The 14,354-nt window shown below is 31.4% G+C and overlaps 1 protein-coding gene across 1 annotated transcript in view; it reads left to right on the plus strand.

Annotated features, from left to right (window-relative positions):
- Nucleotides 1-14,012, plus strand: part of LOC145323350 (uncharacterized) — a 30,377-nt gene extending 16,365 nt beyond the window's left edge. Inside the window, exons 7-22 of the mRNA XM_080165777.1 lie at nt 1,480-1,623; nt 2,007-2,195; nt 2,652-2,740; nt 3,694-3,767; nt 4,375-4,465; nt 4,901-4,971; nt 5,312-5,446; nt 5,834-5,944; nt 6,118-6,165; nt 6,633-6,734; nt 7,108-7,210; nt 9,241-9,311; nt 12,132-12,168; nt 12,716-12,825; nt 13,127-13,226; nt 13,828-14,012. Of these exons, the coding sequence (XP_080021903.1) occupies nt 1,480-1,623; nt 2,007-2,195; nt 2,652-2,740; nt 3,694-3,767; nt 4,375-4,465; nt 4,901-4,971; nt 5,312-5,446; nt 5,834-5,944; nt 6,118-6,165; nt 6,633-6,734; nt 7,108-7,210; nt 9,241-9,311; nt 12,132-12,168; nt 12,716-12,825; nt 13,127-13,226; nt 13,828-13,875 (1,523 nt within the window). The 3' untranslated portion in view covers nt 13,876-14,012. The remainder of the gene's footprint in view (nt 1-1,479; nt 1,624-2,006; nt 2,196-2,651; nt 2,741-3,693; nt 3,768-4,374; nt 4,466-4,900; nt 4,972-5,311; nt 5,447-5,833; nt 5,945-6,117; nt 6,166-6,632; nt 6,735-7,107; nt 7,211-9,240; nt 9,312-12,131; nt 12,169-12,715; nt 12,826-13,126; nt 13,227-13,827) is intronic.
- The last annotated feature ends 342 nt before the right edge of the window (nt 14,013-14,354 follow it).

The raw sequence follows: 14,354 nt of genomic DNA on the forward strand, positions 1-14,354 counted from the left end.
AAAAAGGAATTATTTTGCTTTTATCTTTGATGTGAAATCATGCAACAAATTATAACAATAAGTAGCGTAGCAATGACAAGAGAAGATACTCTTTTTTGTTTGTTTAAAATTAAAAGTAATTAAAGAAAGAATAAAACATTCTTCATTGTACTTGTGATTTTTCATTAGATAACTCGTTAACTTTAAAGAAATTTTTTGTTTTAAATCTGTAAAAAATATCTAAAAGTTCTCTTATTTGTAGTTCTTTTAAAAACATTGGATGTTTAGACAAAAATATTAATCTATGGCTTAGTTGCTATCCAAGTTATTTTTTTAAAATTCGGAAAATACACAAATTACAAATAATATGATTCCGCAGGTATCACAATATTAAAGTTTTACATCGTAGCAAAAAAACACAATTTATTGTTTAAAGGGGATCTTTGCGTAACTTAAAAGATACAATGCTTTGTAAATGGATTTGTAAATCTTATATATTTTGATATTAAAATTCATCTACTAATATATGTCGTACTTTTTTGGATGTACTTTATGACGGTTTTAGATACACACCTTTGAAAAATGCAAGTTTAGCGTACAAAGCACAATCACAACTTTGAAAGCAGAGCTAGGGTTGCAAAAAAGTAAGAAAAATAACAATAATAAGAGCTGTAACAACAAACAAAGTCAGGGGGAAAGTTATTATAATTATCTGAAGTTGAAGAAAAGGATGTTTATATATCCTGGAAGTATTGGGTTCGAATCTCTCTTTTGTCATATACCATATCGCGTCAAACTAAAGAAAATTAAAAAGCATTATTTGACTCATAAACAGGAGGAATTCTCATGAACAGTTACAGCTTCCAGACAAAGGGTGCGAAATTAAAGGATTTGAAAGTGTGTATTTTGGACTCGAACAATAATACATTGCATGAATGTATACATACATAACCTTTTTAAACCATTTTTTTTATTTTTTGATCAAAACCTTTATTTGTGATAAAGTACAATCCTTTTAGTTTTCTTCCATACATAAATATAATTTTTGATAAACCCTAAGTTACTCGAAACAGTACAAATTGTCTAAATAATGATTATATTTTACATAAAGACAATTAAATAGTCTGTTTGTACATCTGTCGGAATAACGGTCCGTAATGCCATCCGTTCTGTGGATAAATTATTAGAGTTTGTCGCTTAAGTAGATATGAAATTTCTAGTTAGTTACTCTAATGCTCTGCTTTAAAAGAATTTTAAGATTTTTAGTCTGAAGTTTGTGATTTCTCCTTTCAAGGGTAGCATTATATAAATCCTGTGATAATTTCAGGATATAATATTTTCAGACTTACCTCTTAGGATGGTTTTCAGCTATTTTCTACCCCAACTCTGCCTCTTCAAATATAAAGCCTCTAGAGGCTAGAGGTGCATCCGCAAGTTTATATAATTTTATTATGTATATACTATGTATCTATATATGAATTCTAATATAATGAATTTCAGGTAATTCCAAGAAGGAGACGCCCATTTTTGAGCCACAACGCAGGAAGTTGGAGCGACAGAAAAGCCTGGATTTTGGCCTGCTGGATCCTGACTGCCACAACCATGCCTCCAGGGAGCATCTCATTTCCCAGCATTTTGACTCAGGTTAGCCAGCCATATATTTTAGGAGCAAAGCTATTCTAGGCTAAGTGTGAGTTGTTTTTATGTTTATCTATATGCATATTTTCTATGAAACTAAATTGGGGGCTCATCACAGAGGCAATTGCTAATAATACATACTCATCCACTACAGCTATGTTTAGATTGTCATTCTAACATAAAAATTGTGATTTTATTCATCTGAAATAAAATTATGTAATGATTTATCTCAAACTTATGACCATTTAAAATTGCCTATCTAATCAAATATTTTTAAAACGATCTTTTTTGAATTTTTACTAACCTCTTGTGGCAGAGAGTATATTTAGGGAAGGTAGTGGATTAATATATTCTCTTCTCTCCACAATTATCTATTTTTTTTGTTTTAGTATTGAGTGAGGAGGGGCGCAGTGAGCTAGGATCAGTATACACACAATTAACCCACTGTTCCTCGCTTGACGGTCACCCAGTCAAGTATTGTTCCTCTCTGGAGCCAGGTTACCTGGGCAAATCTAAGCAGAAGCCCAGTCCCAGTATCTTTATCAAGTCTAATTCTCTCAGCATTGATTTGGATGATGGTAAGCAGAAAAGAATAGTTCAAAAAGATGATTGATAACACAAATAAATGACGAAAAGTCATTAAGCTATTAACTATTCTAATATAAGATTGTAGAATATATATTTACATAACTGACAGATAAAATACTTCTTATAAAGTTAAATTAATAATTGATTTTCAAAATGTCTTTGTTTTGTACTTATAATTATTTGTTTATTATATATTATATTATTATGTTAATTTATATAATTATAAATGTATATTTACAATACTTGAAGAAATCTAGTTAGTACAAGATACAATTGTGGTTTATGTAACCGTAACAACAAGCTATCAAAAATTTGATAAGGCAATTTTGAACAATTTTAAAAAGTTACCCAAATCTTCTAAACAAAAGTATTTTTTCTTTTTGGCAATTTAAGATATCTATTTATTTAAGTAAAATAGCATAATATGTGTATTATATTCTTTATAGATACATTGTTATTGACACCACCCCGACAAACTTCAGAAGATTCTGGTATAGAAGCAGATGCAGAGGAGCTTTACTCTCTCATACCAAAGGTAAACTTAAACAAGGATCACAACATGCATAAAAGTAAATCTCATAAAGAGCTTTATTCTAGTTCAAGCACACTGTGAATAATATTTAATTATTTAGATAAGCAGCTATTCTGAGAGGGAGAGCTTTATTCTAGTTCAAGCACACTGTGAATAATATTTATATATTTAGATAAGCAGCTATTCTGAGAGGGAGAGCTTTATTCTAGTTCAAGCACACTGTGAATGATATTTGAAAATTTAGAAAAGTAGATACCCTGAGAGTAAGAGCTTTATTCTAGTTCAAGCAAACTGTGAATAATGTTTATATATTTAGATAAGCAGCTATTCTGAGAGTGAAAGCTTTATTCTAGTTCAAGCAAACTCTGAATCATTTATATCCTTATACTAAAGTAACAGGATGTCTGTGTGTCTGTCTGTCTGTGTGTCTGTCTGTGTGTACCGAAGGATCTCGCTAACCGCTAAACCGATTGGGTTCTCCTTAACAGGGTAGATTCTCATATGTCCCGGGAAGGTTTATAACTATTTTGGGGGAGGGTACCACCACCCTCCCTAAAGAAATTAGATTTTTAAAAAATTTACCAATTTTAGAAAGAAAGTTCAACGAAAAATAAAAATCAATCGTAAATTTTTTTAAACTTTTTCTTTTAAAATCTAAAATAAGAAATTGAATTATCAAATTCGACTCTCTCCTCCTCAAGTGCCACTAGAGGCCTCTAGGGGCGTAGCCGCTAGTATTTAGATAAGTAGCTACTCTAAGAGTAAGAGCTTTATTCTAGTTCAAGCAAACTGTGAATAATATTTATATATTTAGATAAGCAGCTATTCTGAGAGTGAAAGCTTTATTCTAGTTCAAACACACTGTGAATAATATTTATATATTTAGATAGACAGCTATTCTGAGAGTGAAAGCTTTATTCTAGTTCAAACACACTGTGAATTATTTATATATTTAGATAAGTAGCTACTCTGAGAGTGAGAGCTTTATTCTAGTTCAAGCACACTGTGAACAGTTTATAAATCATCTAAGGTGAAAAAATTTTTATTTAATATATTTATAGATATGACATAAACGGCATTTTTTAAGGGTAGCTATTAAAACAAGTTCTTACTCATTCATAGATGTAAAATGAAAACATAACAATAAATTTATATAATATAATCAAAAGGATTAAAATAAAATGTTAAAGATTAATATTTACTTGATTATTTCCCTTGTAAATTGTATGATTATTTAGTTGTTAATCAATAAAGCAGTCTGGCTAAATTTCGTCATTATAGAATATTGTTTATTTCTTGTCTATGCAATAACAAAGCTAAAGAATATGATCTAGTTCCAAAGTAAATAAAGCTTTTGTATCTTTAAGTAAAAATGTATTTTATAGATACTAATGTGTATATCATCTAAAATTTCTGCTTGCATTCAAAATATAAAAATCAAATTTCTTTAATGGATGCACTATAACCTTCTCTAACTTTATACCTTATCATTACAGAACTCTCCAAATAAGATATAAATTTGACAAAACAACCCAAAAATGTGTAATTTGCTATCCATTAGGTCATACAAGCAAAAATCGTCTATTTATCATTATTAAATCAATGATGGTTCATTTTTAAAATGTCTTTATTTTCAGACGAACGATAGTACCATTGAGAAACAGCATCAGAAAATTGAGACGAAAAGAAAATGTGGATAAAGATGAACTCAATTTAATAGGTGTTAAGGTATGTAACTTTAGAGCATTTCATATTAATTTGTTTGTTTTGAAGACATCATATGATAATAATGTTACACTCTGATTTGGAGCCAGCAGTGATTCTGAAAGGAATATATGACTGTATGTATACTAAGCAGTAATTATATAGAAATGTGATTTACAATAAAATTCTATTTATCTACAGCTAGACTTTAACAAAACGTTTGATGGCAGATTGTAATTTTAGAAAGGATTTCTTAAAATCTTTAAAGATAGATTAAAATTCATATTAGTCTCGGTTCTTTGGAGGTCAAGAAAATAGACATAGGAAAAAAGGTTTATTCTAAGTGTTTTTCTTTTAAAAAGTTAATAAGTGATTCTAAAATTTACTAAAATAAGTTGATAAAAATGATGACAAAAGAGAACATTATGGATAAAAATAATACATATTTTGAATATTTAGGTTCACAGATTTTGTCAAGATTCCCTGATATCCTTCCCCAAAACACCGAATAGAGACTGCAAGAGTCCAAGGTAGAATTTTAGAAGTACAGCTAATTATAAATAGGACAAGCAGCACTTTGTTGGGAGGGGGGGGGGAGACTACTCATTCCTTCCCCCCCCCCCCAAGGGTATCTAATTTTCCACATATCTTTATGCTGTGTGGTATTTTACTGTTCTTGATATTGTGTTTCTTGATTTGTTTTAGTATTGTCAAGTTTTCTGATATCATTGTCTTTTTTAGTTAATATAAAATAGACAGCATTCCTTTAATATGTATGTATATTGTATAATCTCTAAACTATGTGTGTGATTTATAGTTTTCTTATTTCTGTGTTTTGAGACTAATGAATGTTATTAATCTTTTTATTAGATATCATGAGACACTGAAGATATCAATAGAGAATGTAGTTCTACAATTTCTGCATGACCTGCTGTGGCCGCTGGTCAAAGAAATGCACCAACCCCAGGATAAAGAGGTCTTTAGCAAACAAATGTTCATGTACAGGTAGAATTCTTATGAAAAAAACCACGCGGCATTTGCGCTAATATCAGTGTGGAAGCTTACCGTCTCTGGAAGGTTCGGGTTTGAGCCCAAACCATATACAGTGAAATTGTACCTTTTTCATCTGATTTTTTAAATCAATAATTACAATAGGAAGAATGTCATGTCCATTCAAAAGGTGAAACTCATTACCATGCACCGTAAGAATTTTTAGATGTAAAATTATGCAATAAAAGAATTAATTGTCATTTTTTTATGAAACAACTGATATTGCCCCAGTCAACAGATAAGAAATATAGACAGACATATTCAGATCCAAGTTTATACATAGATTACTTTTAAAAAGTTTTATTTCAGTAGGACTATTTTAATATTTCATTTACTGTTTAGACACAAGGTTAGCTTGCGTGAGCTTCGAGTCAGAGATGAGTTAAATATTCCGTTACCTGCCGCTCTTGTTGAGCTTAGCTCCATGGAACAATGCTCTACACCACTAGACAGGTAGCTCTTATAATCTGAATTCTGTTACATGCCGATCTTTTTGGGCTTAGCTCCATGGAAAAATGTTCCACACTATTAGATAGACAAGTAGATATTATTACAAAAAATAATATTATGAAAGTTAAATACCTAAACAATACTAATAAATTTAATAATTTCTAATAATATTTTAGGATGACAAATATTCATGATACTGTTTCGATGACAAATGCCCATGTTAGGTAAGTGAAATAATTTTTTTAAGTTTATAAAGATATTCTACAATTAAGGTCTATGTTTATGTTTATGCCTCTAAAATTTTAATCATTTAAATTTTCCATATGGAAAGATAAAAATGAACTTATGTAACAGTGAAATCCTAATATATAAGAACTCAGCATTTTCTGGTTCTAATTGGTTATACTTTTCAAGAAAGCTTTATTAATGCCTTCTAGGGGTTTTAGGCTATTTTCTTCATCTCCATCATCTTACCCTAGGATTCTAGGGCCGCAGGCGCTAGTTCTATTATAAAGAGTAAGATTTTTTTGTCTGAATCTAAAGATCACAAAAAATACTCGTCTAAATTGGTTGGATTGGTGTTGTTTTAGACTATTTTTCTGACCTCCCGCGCCTTCTCATAGAGTAAAGGGGCGAAGCAACTAGTGTGACATATAAAAAAATATTGTTTCAATCTAAATGTTATTTTCAGGGAAGCTTTGTGCAGCATTGATACTCAGCATGGCCGGCATGTTAGATATCCCAACCATGCAGAAATTAAGAGACTAGTTGCTATGGTACTTGTTAGAGCAAGGTATAACATAATATATCTTTGGTTATTTATTTCCTTGTTACCAGTTATACTACTCTTTTACAAGGAAACTTTATTCTTAGATAGATGCAAGCAATTGCTATGTAACATGATAATATTTTTTTTATTAATTGAAAGATAAATGTAAAGAACATGTAATATGGTTGTTTGAAAAAAATATATCATATAGTCTTATTTATATAGATCCGCTGCTTGTATGGAAATAATTTTTCTTTTTATTATTTCAAATTTTTACAAGCTGAAGCTGCATTAGTACGAATATCAATATTTGCAGTTGTATTAAAATTCTACGCCAATAGCTAGCTGCAAGAAACATTTTTTTCTCTCGCATATTTAGAACATTTTATTTTTTTAGATTAAAGTATGCTGTTTCTACCATTTACTACATAGAAAATTTCACTTTTTCTGCCGCGTCCTACCTCTCGGAATCTTTCCAAATATTTAAAGAGTCGGTTGAGGTGAGTATTTAATTATAACCAGTGTACCATCCCAGTGAGAGAAACAGGGGACTGAACTGTTTATTTTACATTTTCTTATTCGTTGGCTTAATAACTTTGGGGACTTTAGTAAATTTTGAACTGTTGGTTAATAAAGTTGAGTGTTCAAACGTTTCAAACACTAATTTTAATCTACAGAAGGGATAATTTTGTATGTCATTATTGGGGATGTTCATCAATTTATCGGCCAATGTCATATCCTGTTAGATCCCTGGTACCGCACCTAACCCCATAATTTCAATAGAGTCCTACAAGGCTATAGACATAGTTGACAACAGGGATGGTGAGATTTTGATTATTACTGCTATTCTATAAGATTACCATGTGTCATCTCATTTTGTGCTTAGGCTAGGGAAGCAGCCATAAGATAGTAATTTTATATGTATAATTCATTAAGTTTGAGAAAAATTTCATTGTTATGCAATACCTTTAAAAATATTTGTACTTTGATGACTTGAACTCACCACCGGAGCAGTTTATTCTAGTTTAACCAGAGGTGAATAAAATAAAATGTAAAATAAACTACGCTGTGCATTTGCAGTTTAGTTTGTTCAATAATCTACCCTTACACTAGGATTACAGTTATTCAAATATTTTTTTTTACTTTGGTATTATTATTTTTCCCATAATATAATATAGTAAAAGTTTTTTTGTGTGAGGCAAATGATCTCCAAAATAGTTGTTGGGTTTTATTTTTCAATTAAGCATTGTTCTTGTCATTTCATTGCCAGAACTCAACAGGCACTAGGGGGGAGGAGGAGATGATGGGATTCTAGATTATTCACAGAATCTATTTTGCTGGTCCTGGTGTCGTTTCATGCTCTCTTTTTTTACTAATAAATGTATTTTCCTAAAGGAACCCTAAATCTTTTCCTTAAGGGGATACTTCTATTTACAACCCAAATTAGACATTTCAGAAAAAAAGATTATATTTTCCCCCATGGACATTTTAATACAAATACATTTTTATTGGAAAATAATTTCAATTTATTCCATGTATTTTTTCCACGAATTCACAAATATATGAGTAATACAAAATTGATTTTTTCGTCATTTTTATAAATACTAGCGGCTTCGACCCAACGCTTATGTTAATAGATGGATTTAAAGGAAAGCTCTGAAGACATTACATTGTAGAATAAAAAATTTAATGTTAATTGGCCCTCTCCTATAACCTTTTGGTATTGGTTTGTTTGGATGATATTGTTTTAATAGAGTTTTCTGAAAAGAAGAACCTTATCAGTCCTGCTATAAGCAAAATCTTAATGGGGGAGACAAACGCTCTTTATTTTAAGACTAAAGAATTTTCATTTATTTAAAAACTGTTTTAGTAGCGAAGCTACTCTATAATTCGAAATGTCCGTCCGTCTGAGACAAAGTGGGGGAAACGTGACTTTCTCGGTTCCTATAAAAGATAGACAGCTGAAATTTTTAGTGAAGATTCCCCTAACAAATTCCCATCTAATCTATACATTGTTTTGTCCACCTGTCTGTTATTTGGGGTGCTAGATCGATTCCTAGATTTTCATGTTTTCTTGATTTTCTCAACTCCTTTCTAAGATAATGGGCTGAAATTTTCAGGTATTGCTTAGATTTACATTCTACATAAGTTCCTTAAGCTTTATTGCGATTTATTTATTAATTGGGGTGCTAGATCGATTCCTAGATTTTTAGGTTTTCTATGGTTTTTTCGATTCCTATTCAGGATTGGCGGCTGAAATTATCAGGGATTGAATATGCTCATATTCTACATAATTTTATCAAGTTTCATTAAGATTTGTCTATAAATTGTGGTGCTAGATCGATTCCTAGATTTTTTTATTTTTGTGATTTTTAAGGTTGCGTGATTTTTACGGTTTCTTGATTTCCCTATTTAATCAAGATTAATGTTTATTGTATGACACTGCTTTATGGTAATTTTTTCTCGATATCCATTCATAATTTTTGAGCTTCGCTACTTATGGATGTTGTCATCCTTGTTTTAAATTTAGACTGTTCGGCGGTTCCGACCAATAAGATTTACACCACTCACTACAAATATCAAACTAGAAGATCTAATAAGGTAAGTGAAATAGAAAAGCTTCTCTACATGCCTTGCGTTTTTATGGTTTGTCTGTTTGTCATACATACACTCTTAATGATTTTCTCTCTCACTAAAATCATGATGAGTCACGTAAGTTATAGAGTAGATAATCATGGTTAATGGAAATATTTACAGATAGAACACAGCTGTCTTCTCATAACAGCCGAGTAAATGACATTTCTCCATGGAAATTTAATTTCTTTTATAGAATGACCTATACAAGGATTTCCAAGAGGAAGGGGGTAAAGGGTTGATTACCTCTCCCAAATAATTTGGGGGCACCCACATCCCCAAATAAAAAAAGCGTGGACGTCCTTGCCTAATGATATAAAGATAAACAACCCCACCCCAAAAAAAAAAATGAAAAAGCTTGGACGTCCGTGGACCTAAAAAGAGACGGCCAAGTAATTTGTAGACTGGATGAGATTCTTTACGAAAATATGTCCTATATTTACCATATTGCGTTAAGAACGGACATGCGGATGGATGAACGGACAGACAAATTGACTTACGGAGTTGCTGCAATACTAAATACAATTAAAATTTTGTGTTAATTATTTGTGCAGCAGAATTTTCAACCGCAATTCTTAACAAATATAGAGGAAATTAAGTAGGAAAATGTTAGTATGGCAAAATATCGGTGTTCAATCATTTTCACAAAAATACCTTTTGTTAAAATTACTATCATTAATTATCATATTCCCATAACACTTAAGGATTTTTTTATTCTAAAACTGAAAAGAAGGCCTTTATTATTAACCCTTAACAGTCGAGCCCCTTCCCGCACCTTAATCAGCGTTGAAGTTCCCCCCCCCCCCCCCCCCATATTATCTCAGTTCCTATTAGAGCTAGAGGGCTAAATTTTTTTGTACAAGTCCCCTGTGTTATGTTGAATTTCCGACCTTAACAAAGTCAAAGGCAATTTTCGCTACCTTCACCATTTTATTTAACAACCTTTGTTTTTAGGTCCTTTTTTACTTAAAAATTTCAAACGGCTGTAATTTTCTTATTTTTGAAGCTAAAAGAACAATTTTTTTTGCAGAAAATGTTTATCTTAATGTAAATTTTATATTTGAAATGTCAAAATATAAATTTCAGCGGCCGCAGCTGTACTTGGCAGCTGCCAGCCGCCGCAGTCGGCGGGAAAACAGTGGTGGATCTTCATGAAATTTTAATACGTTATGTAGACATGTAAGAAAAGCTTAAGTTTAAAATTTGAAGTCTCTAAGTCAAAAATGAGGCCACAGGAGCCTTTTAAAGATTTCTGGAGACCTGGAGGATCAGGACCTGCAGGATAATACCTGGAACCTGAAAATTACTTGAACACCTGTATTTCATATGAGGATGTACTACTAGAGAATAATTTAGTATTTTGGCAAGATAAAATGCTTTGTTTAAGCCAAAAAAAAAATTTTTGCTTTTTACCTGGATGACCCAAAGAAGATTATTCTATGGGATGACCCTGCCAGGTTTGCTGGCATCCTGTGCCCGCTAGGATGGAGATATTCAAAAAATTCCAACTCTCAGTTATGTTTCATACCCAAACTTAAAAAGTCACGCAGTTTGGGCTCTTCATCTTTCACACACAGAAAATGAGATAGAAAAAACCGAATGGGGGGACGTTCAACGCCCCCCCCCCCACCGTTAAGGGTTAAGTAATATAGAAAAATATTATGAATAAAATATTTGAAAATTTTTTTTTATATTAGAGGAATTCCATTTTTTTGGGGACGTGATTAAAAAACACCAAAAAATCAGGGAAAGGGATAAAATGCGGTGATTTTAGTGATTTAGCTGCAGTTAATCCTAATGTTTTAGATGCAGATTTTACCATTAAGAAAAGCCTTCGATTCTTGATATAACAAGCTTATAATTTTTCCTGCTATTCATTATACAAAAACAGTCTAAATCTTATAAACAATTGGCCAAATCCTATAAAAAATAACTAGGTTTCCTTGGCCTTACATAGATTAGTAAAGTCTAACTTCTAGATTAGCCTATGTATTTTTTTATTTTACCCAATGAAATTAATGCTACATTAAAGGCCAAGTTTTTGGGCGTTAAAATTGGAGGCAATTTAATTTTTCGTCGGGTTCTATGACACTTTCCATGTCAAAACAAAAAATAATAAAAGTGAAATGGAAATAATTTGTTCCTTTAGCTTTTAGTTGAAATATTATTATTGCACTCGTGTACAAAAACGTGATTTTGCAACAAAAATGTGCAAAAAATATAGGTGTTGCTAACTGCATTACTTTCTGCCACATTACCATTATAACTAACTAAATGCTTCGCCCCTAGCCTCCAAAAATGCCTTACAACATTCATTTTAGTTTGTAGCATTTTTTTTGCTAGGGTTTATTTTATATCTCTTCAAAGGGGCGTGTGTCAAACCGCCAAAAATTAAAACCTGGCCTGAACCTATACCTTAAATAATTTTGTATTAGAAAAAATAAATGAGATTTAGAGACTAGAAAATGGTCACAACACAAAGCGTAAAATTGTGATCAAGCCTTCAGTCAAATGCGCTTATTAAGTCTAACTGTTTTTAATGTTGACCAAACGCATAGTAAAATTAATCGCATATTTAAAAACAGTTTGACCTGACATGCTCATTTGACTGAAATCTTACTCACATTTTACCCAATATTGCAAAAGCTACTATTCCCTTTAACCTAAGACAATGAAGTTTTAAAAAAGTAAAGAAATAATATTTGATATTTTTGAGACTTTTATTTTGAAAGAAGATTAGCAATAAAAGGATTAAATTGATAATTCTATATTTTTTTGTTATTTCAGAATTGCAGAGAAGCTAGACAGAAGAAATAGTTTAGAGGTAATATTTTCATTTTTAAAACATTGTTCTTAGCTTTTCTGAAAATTGCAATAATTTAGTTTATTGTGAAAAGATTTTAAATTTTGTTTTATCACTCAGAGGTTTTGGAGCTTATAGGATCCTCTAAAAATTTTTGGAGGGTAATTACCGTCCCTCTCTCCTTGGAGTCCTTGGCTATCTGCCTGGTTGTTAAGCCTATTGCAGCTTGAACAAGGTCTTCCTTTGTATTTTAAAAATATGTGTTTAAAAACAACAAAATAAATCGGATTTATTGAAGTTATCATCCTTCTGTTTATGGAACTAAAATACGTGGATATTGTGAAAGATTCTCGCATACCCTAAAAAAATGTTTTTCCAAGCTGACTAATATAACTATACCCCCCCCCCCTCTCTCCCCCCGATTCATGGAGGAACGAATTTACTCATAACCTCATAATATCGATAAACTTTCATATTAAAAATCCTGTCTTCATTGCCCAAAAAGTAAGGGAGGGGGGGGGGGGTAGTGTTGATTAACTGTTTATATTTTTATTCATATTTGTTTTAGGACAGAGAAAGATTTAACCCTGTAGAGGATTGGGTAATGAAAGAATTTTTAACAAGACTGGAAAAATGTTCTGAAAAACTAACAAAGGATCAAGAGGCAGAATGTACTAGGTGAGAAAATTGGCAGTTTGACAAAATTTTTCTTATAAAGAAAAAATGAAGTTTCTTCATATTTTCCTGTCAAAAATCAAATATCCAGTTGAACATCGTAAGTTTTTTTGTATTTAAAATTAACCCTTAAAGGCCCCCCTCCCCCTAAGGTTTTTCTATCTCATTTTATGTGTATAAAAGATAGAGGGCTATACTATAATACTAAAATATCCTATACTATGTAGTACATCCTTATATAACTTATAGGTGTTCAAGTCAATTTATTCTTTACTAGATAACATTTGGAACATTTTTTTTTTAGATTAGGCAACAAGGAAGAGAAAGAGGAGCGGAGCAAACGCTTGTTATCAAGTCTCAAGTTTAATGTTCTGTGTAACAAGGCCAGGGTGGAGGACAGTCTCAGGAACTGGAGCTATTAAATCTAATAGTTTTTTTTTTAATAATTAAAGCTGATACGGTTTAAGATTCGCACTTTTTTAATAAAGAGCAACTGCAGCCACTAATGTTGCACATACTTATGCTGTCTGTATAAATCACGGATCATTTGATAGGGGCTGATGCATGGACGTCCAAGCTTTTTTATTGGGGGGGAAGGTAATCACTAATTAACCCCCCCCCCCCTCACCCTTGGACGTCGTTGGGCTGATTCTTTTGTAATGGGTGATTTATTCTTTCTAAGAATAAATAAAAACCTGTCCAGGACCTATATTAGGGTTCTACAACAGACACACAGCCATTTTAACTCTTTGGCCATTAGAACTAGTTGCTTCGCTTTAGCCTCAAGGGAGTGTGTGTTATGAAACGCTGCGATATGAAAATTGCTTCAAACTACATACTTGGTACCTATACAAAGTTTACCTGAAAAAAAGCGCAGTTAAATTTTTTCAGTCATGTCAGAGAGCTTTGACTTTAGGCTAAAAATATATCCTAAATATTAGGAAAGAAAAATTTGTTAGATTGAGATAAAAAAAATTTAATATTGATTTAATGGCTTAATTTTATAGTATCTGTCACAGACAACATCCATTACACGGACACATTGGATTATAGAGTTGCTACAAACATCTATAGGCAAAATACTCATTACTTACTGGTACAAATACTGCTCTGTCCGGCGCATGACAATAAGAATAAAAGTGATTTGTGATTTTCTGACATGGACAATTTGGATTGAATTTATAATAGGAAGTAAAATGATAATGTGTAAAATAATAAATTATACCTAATTTTGTGATATAGATAACAACGAAAGAGTTATAGTAGAATAATATAAAAGTTATCTATAAAGATAGTTTTGACTTTCTAGGCTAGGTATGTTTATACCTAAACTAAATATATTCTATTTAAAATTATCTATGAAATGAAAAATGATTTATCATGTTACATCGAATTGTTAACTAGTTTAAATTCTTTGCAATATTTCTTATTTGAATGTATAATATTTTTGAAAAAAAATAAGGAACATCAACAACATTTTTTAATCCTTTTACTTTTCTCTGGGAGCCCCTGTAATTTTCCATTTTTCCTTC

This window comes from Acartia tonsa, chromosome 6, assembly GCF_053477335.1.
Source record: "Acartia tonsa isolate MP-2025a chromosome 6, ASM5347733v1, whole genome shotgun sequence".
Taxonomy (NCBI): domain Eukaryota; kingdom Metazoa; phylum Arthropoda; class Copepoda; order Calanoida; family Acartiidae; genus Acartia; species Acartia tonsa.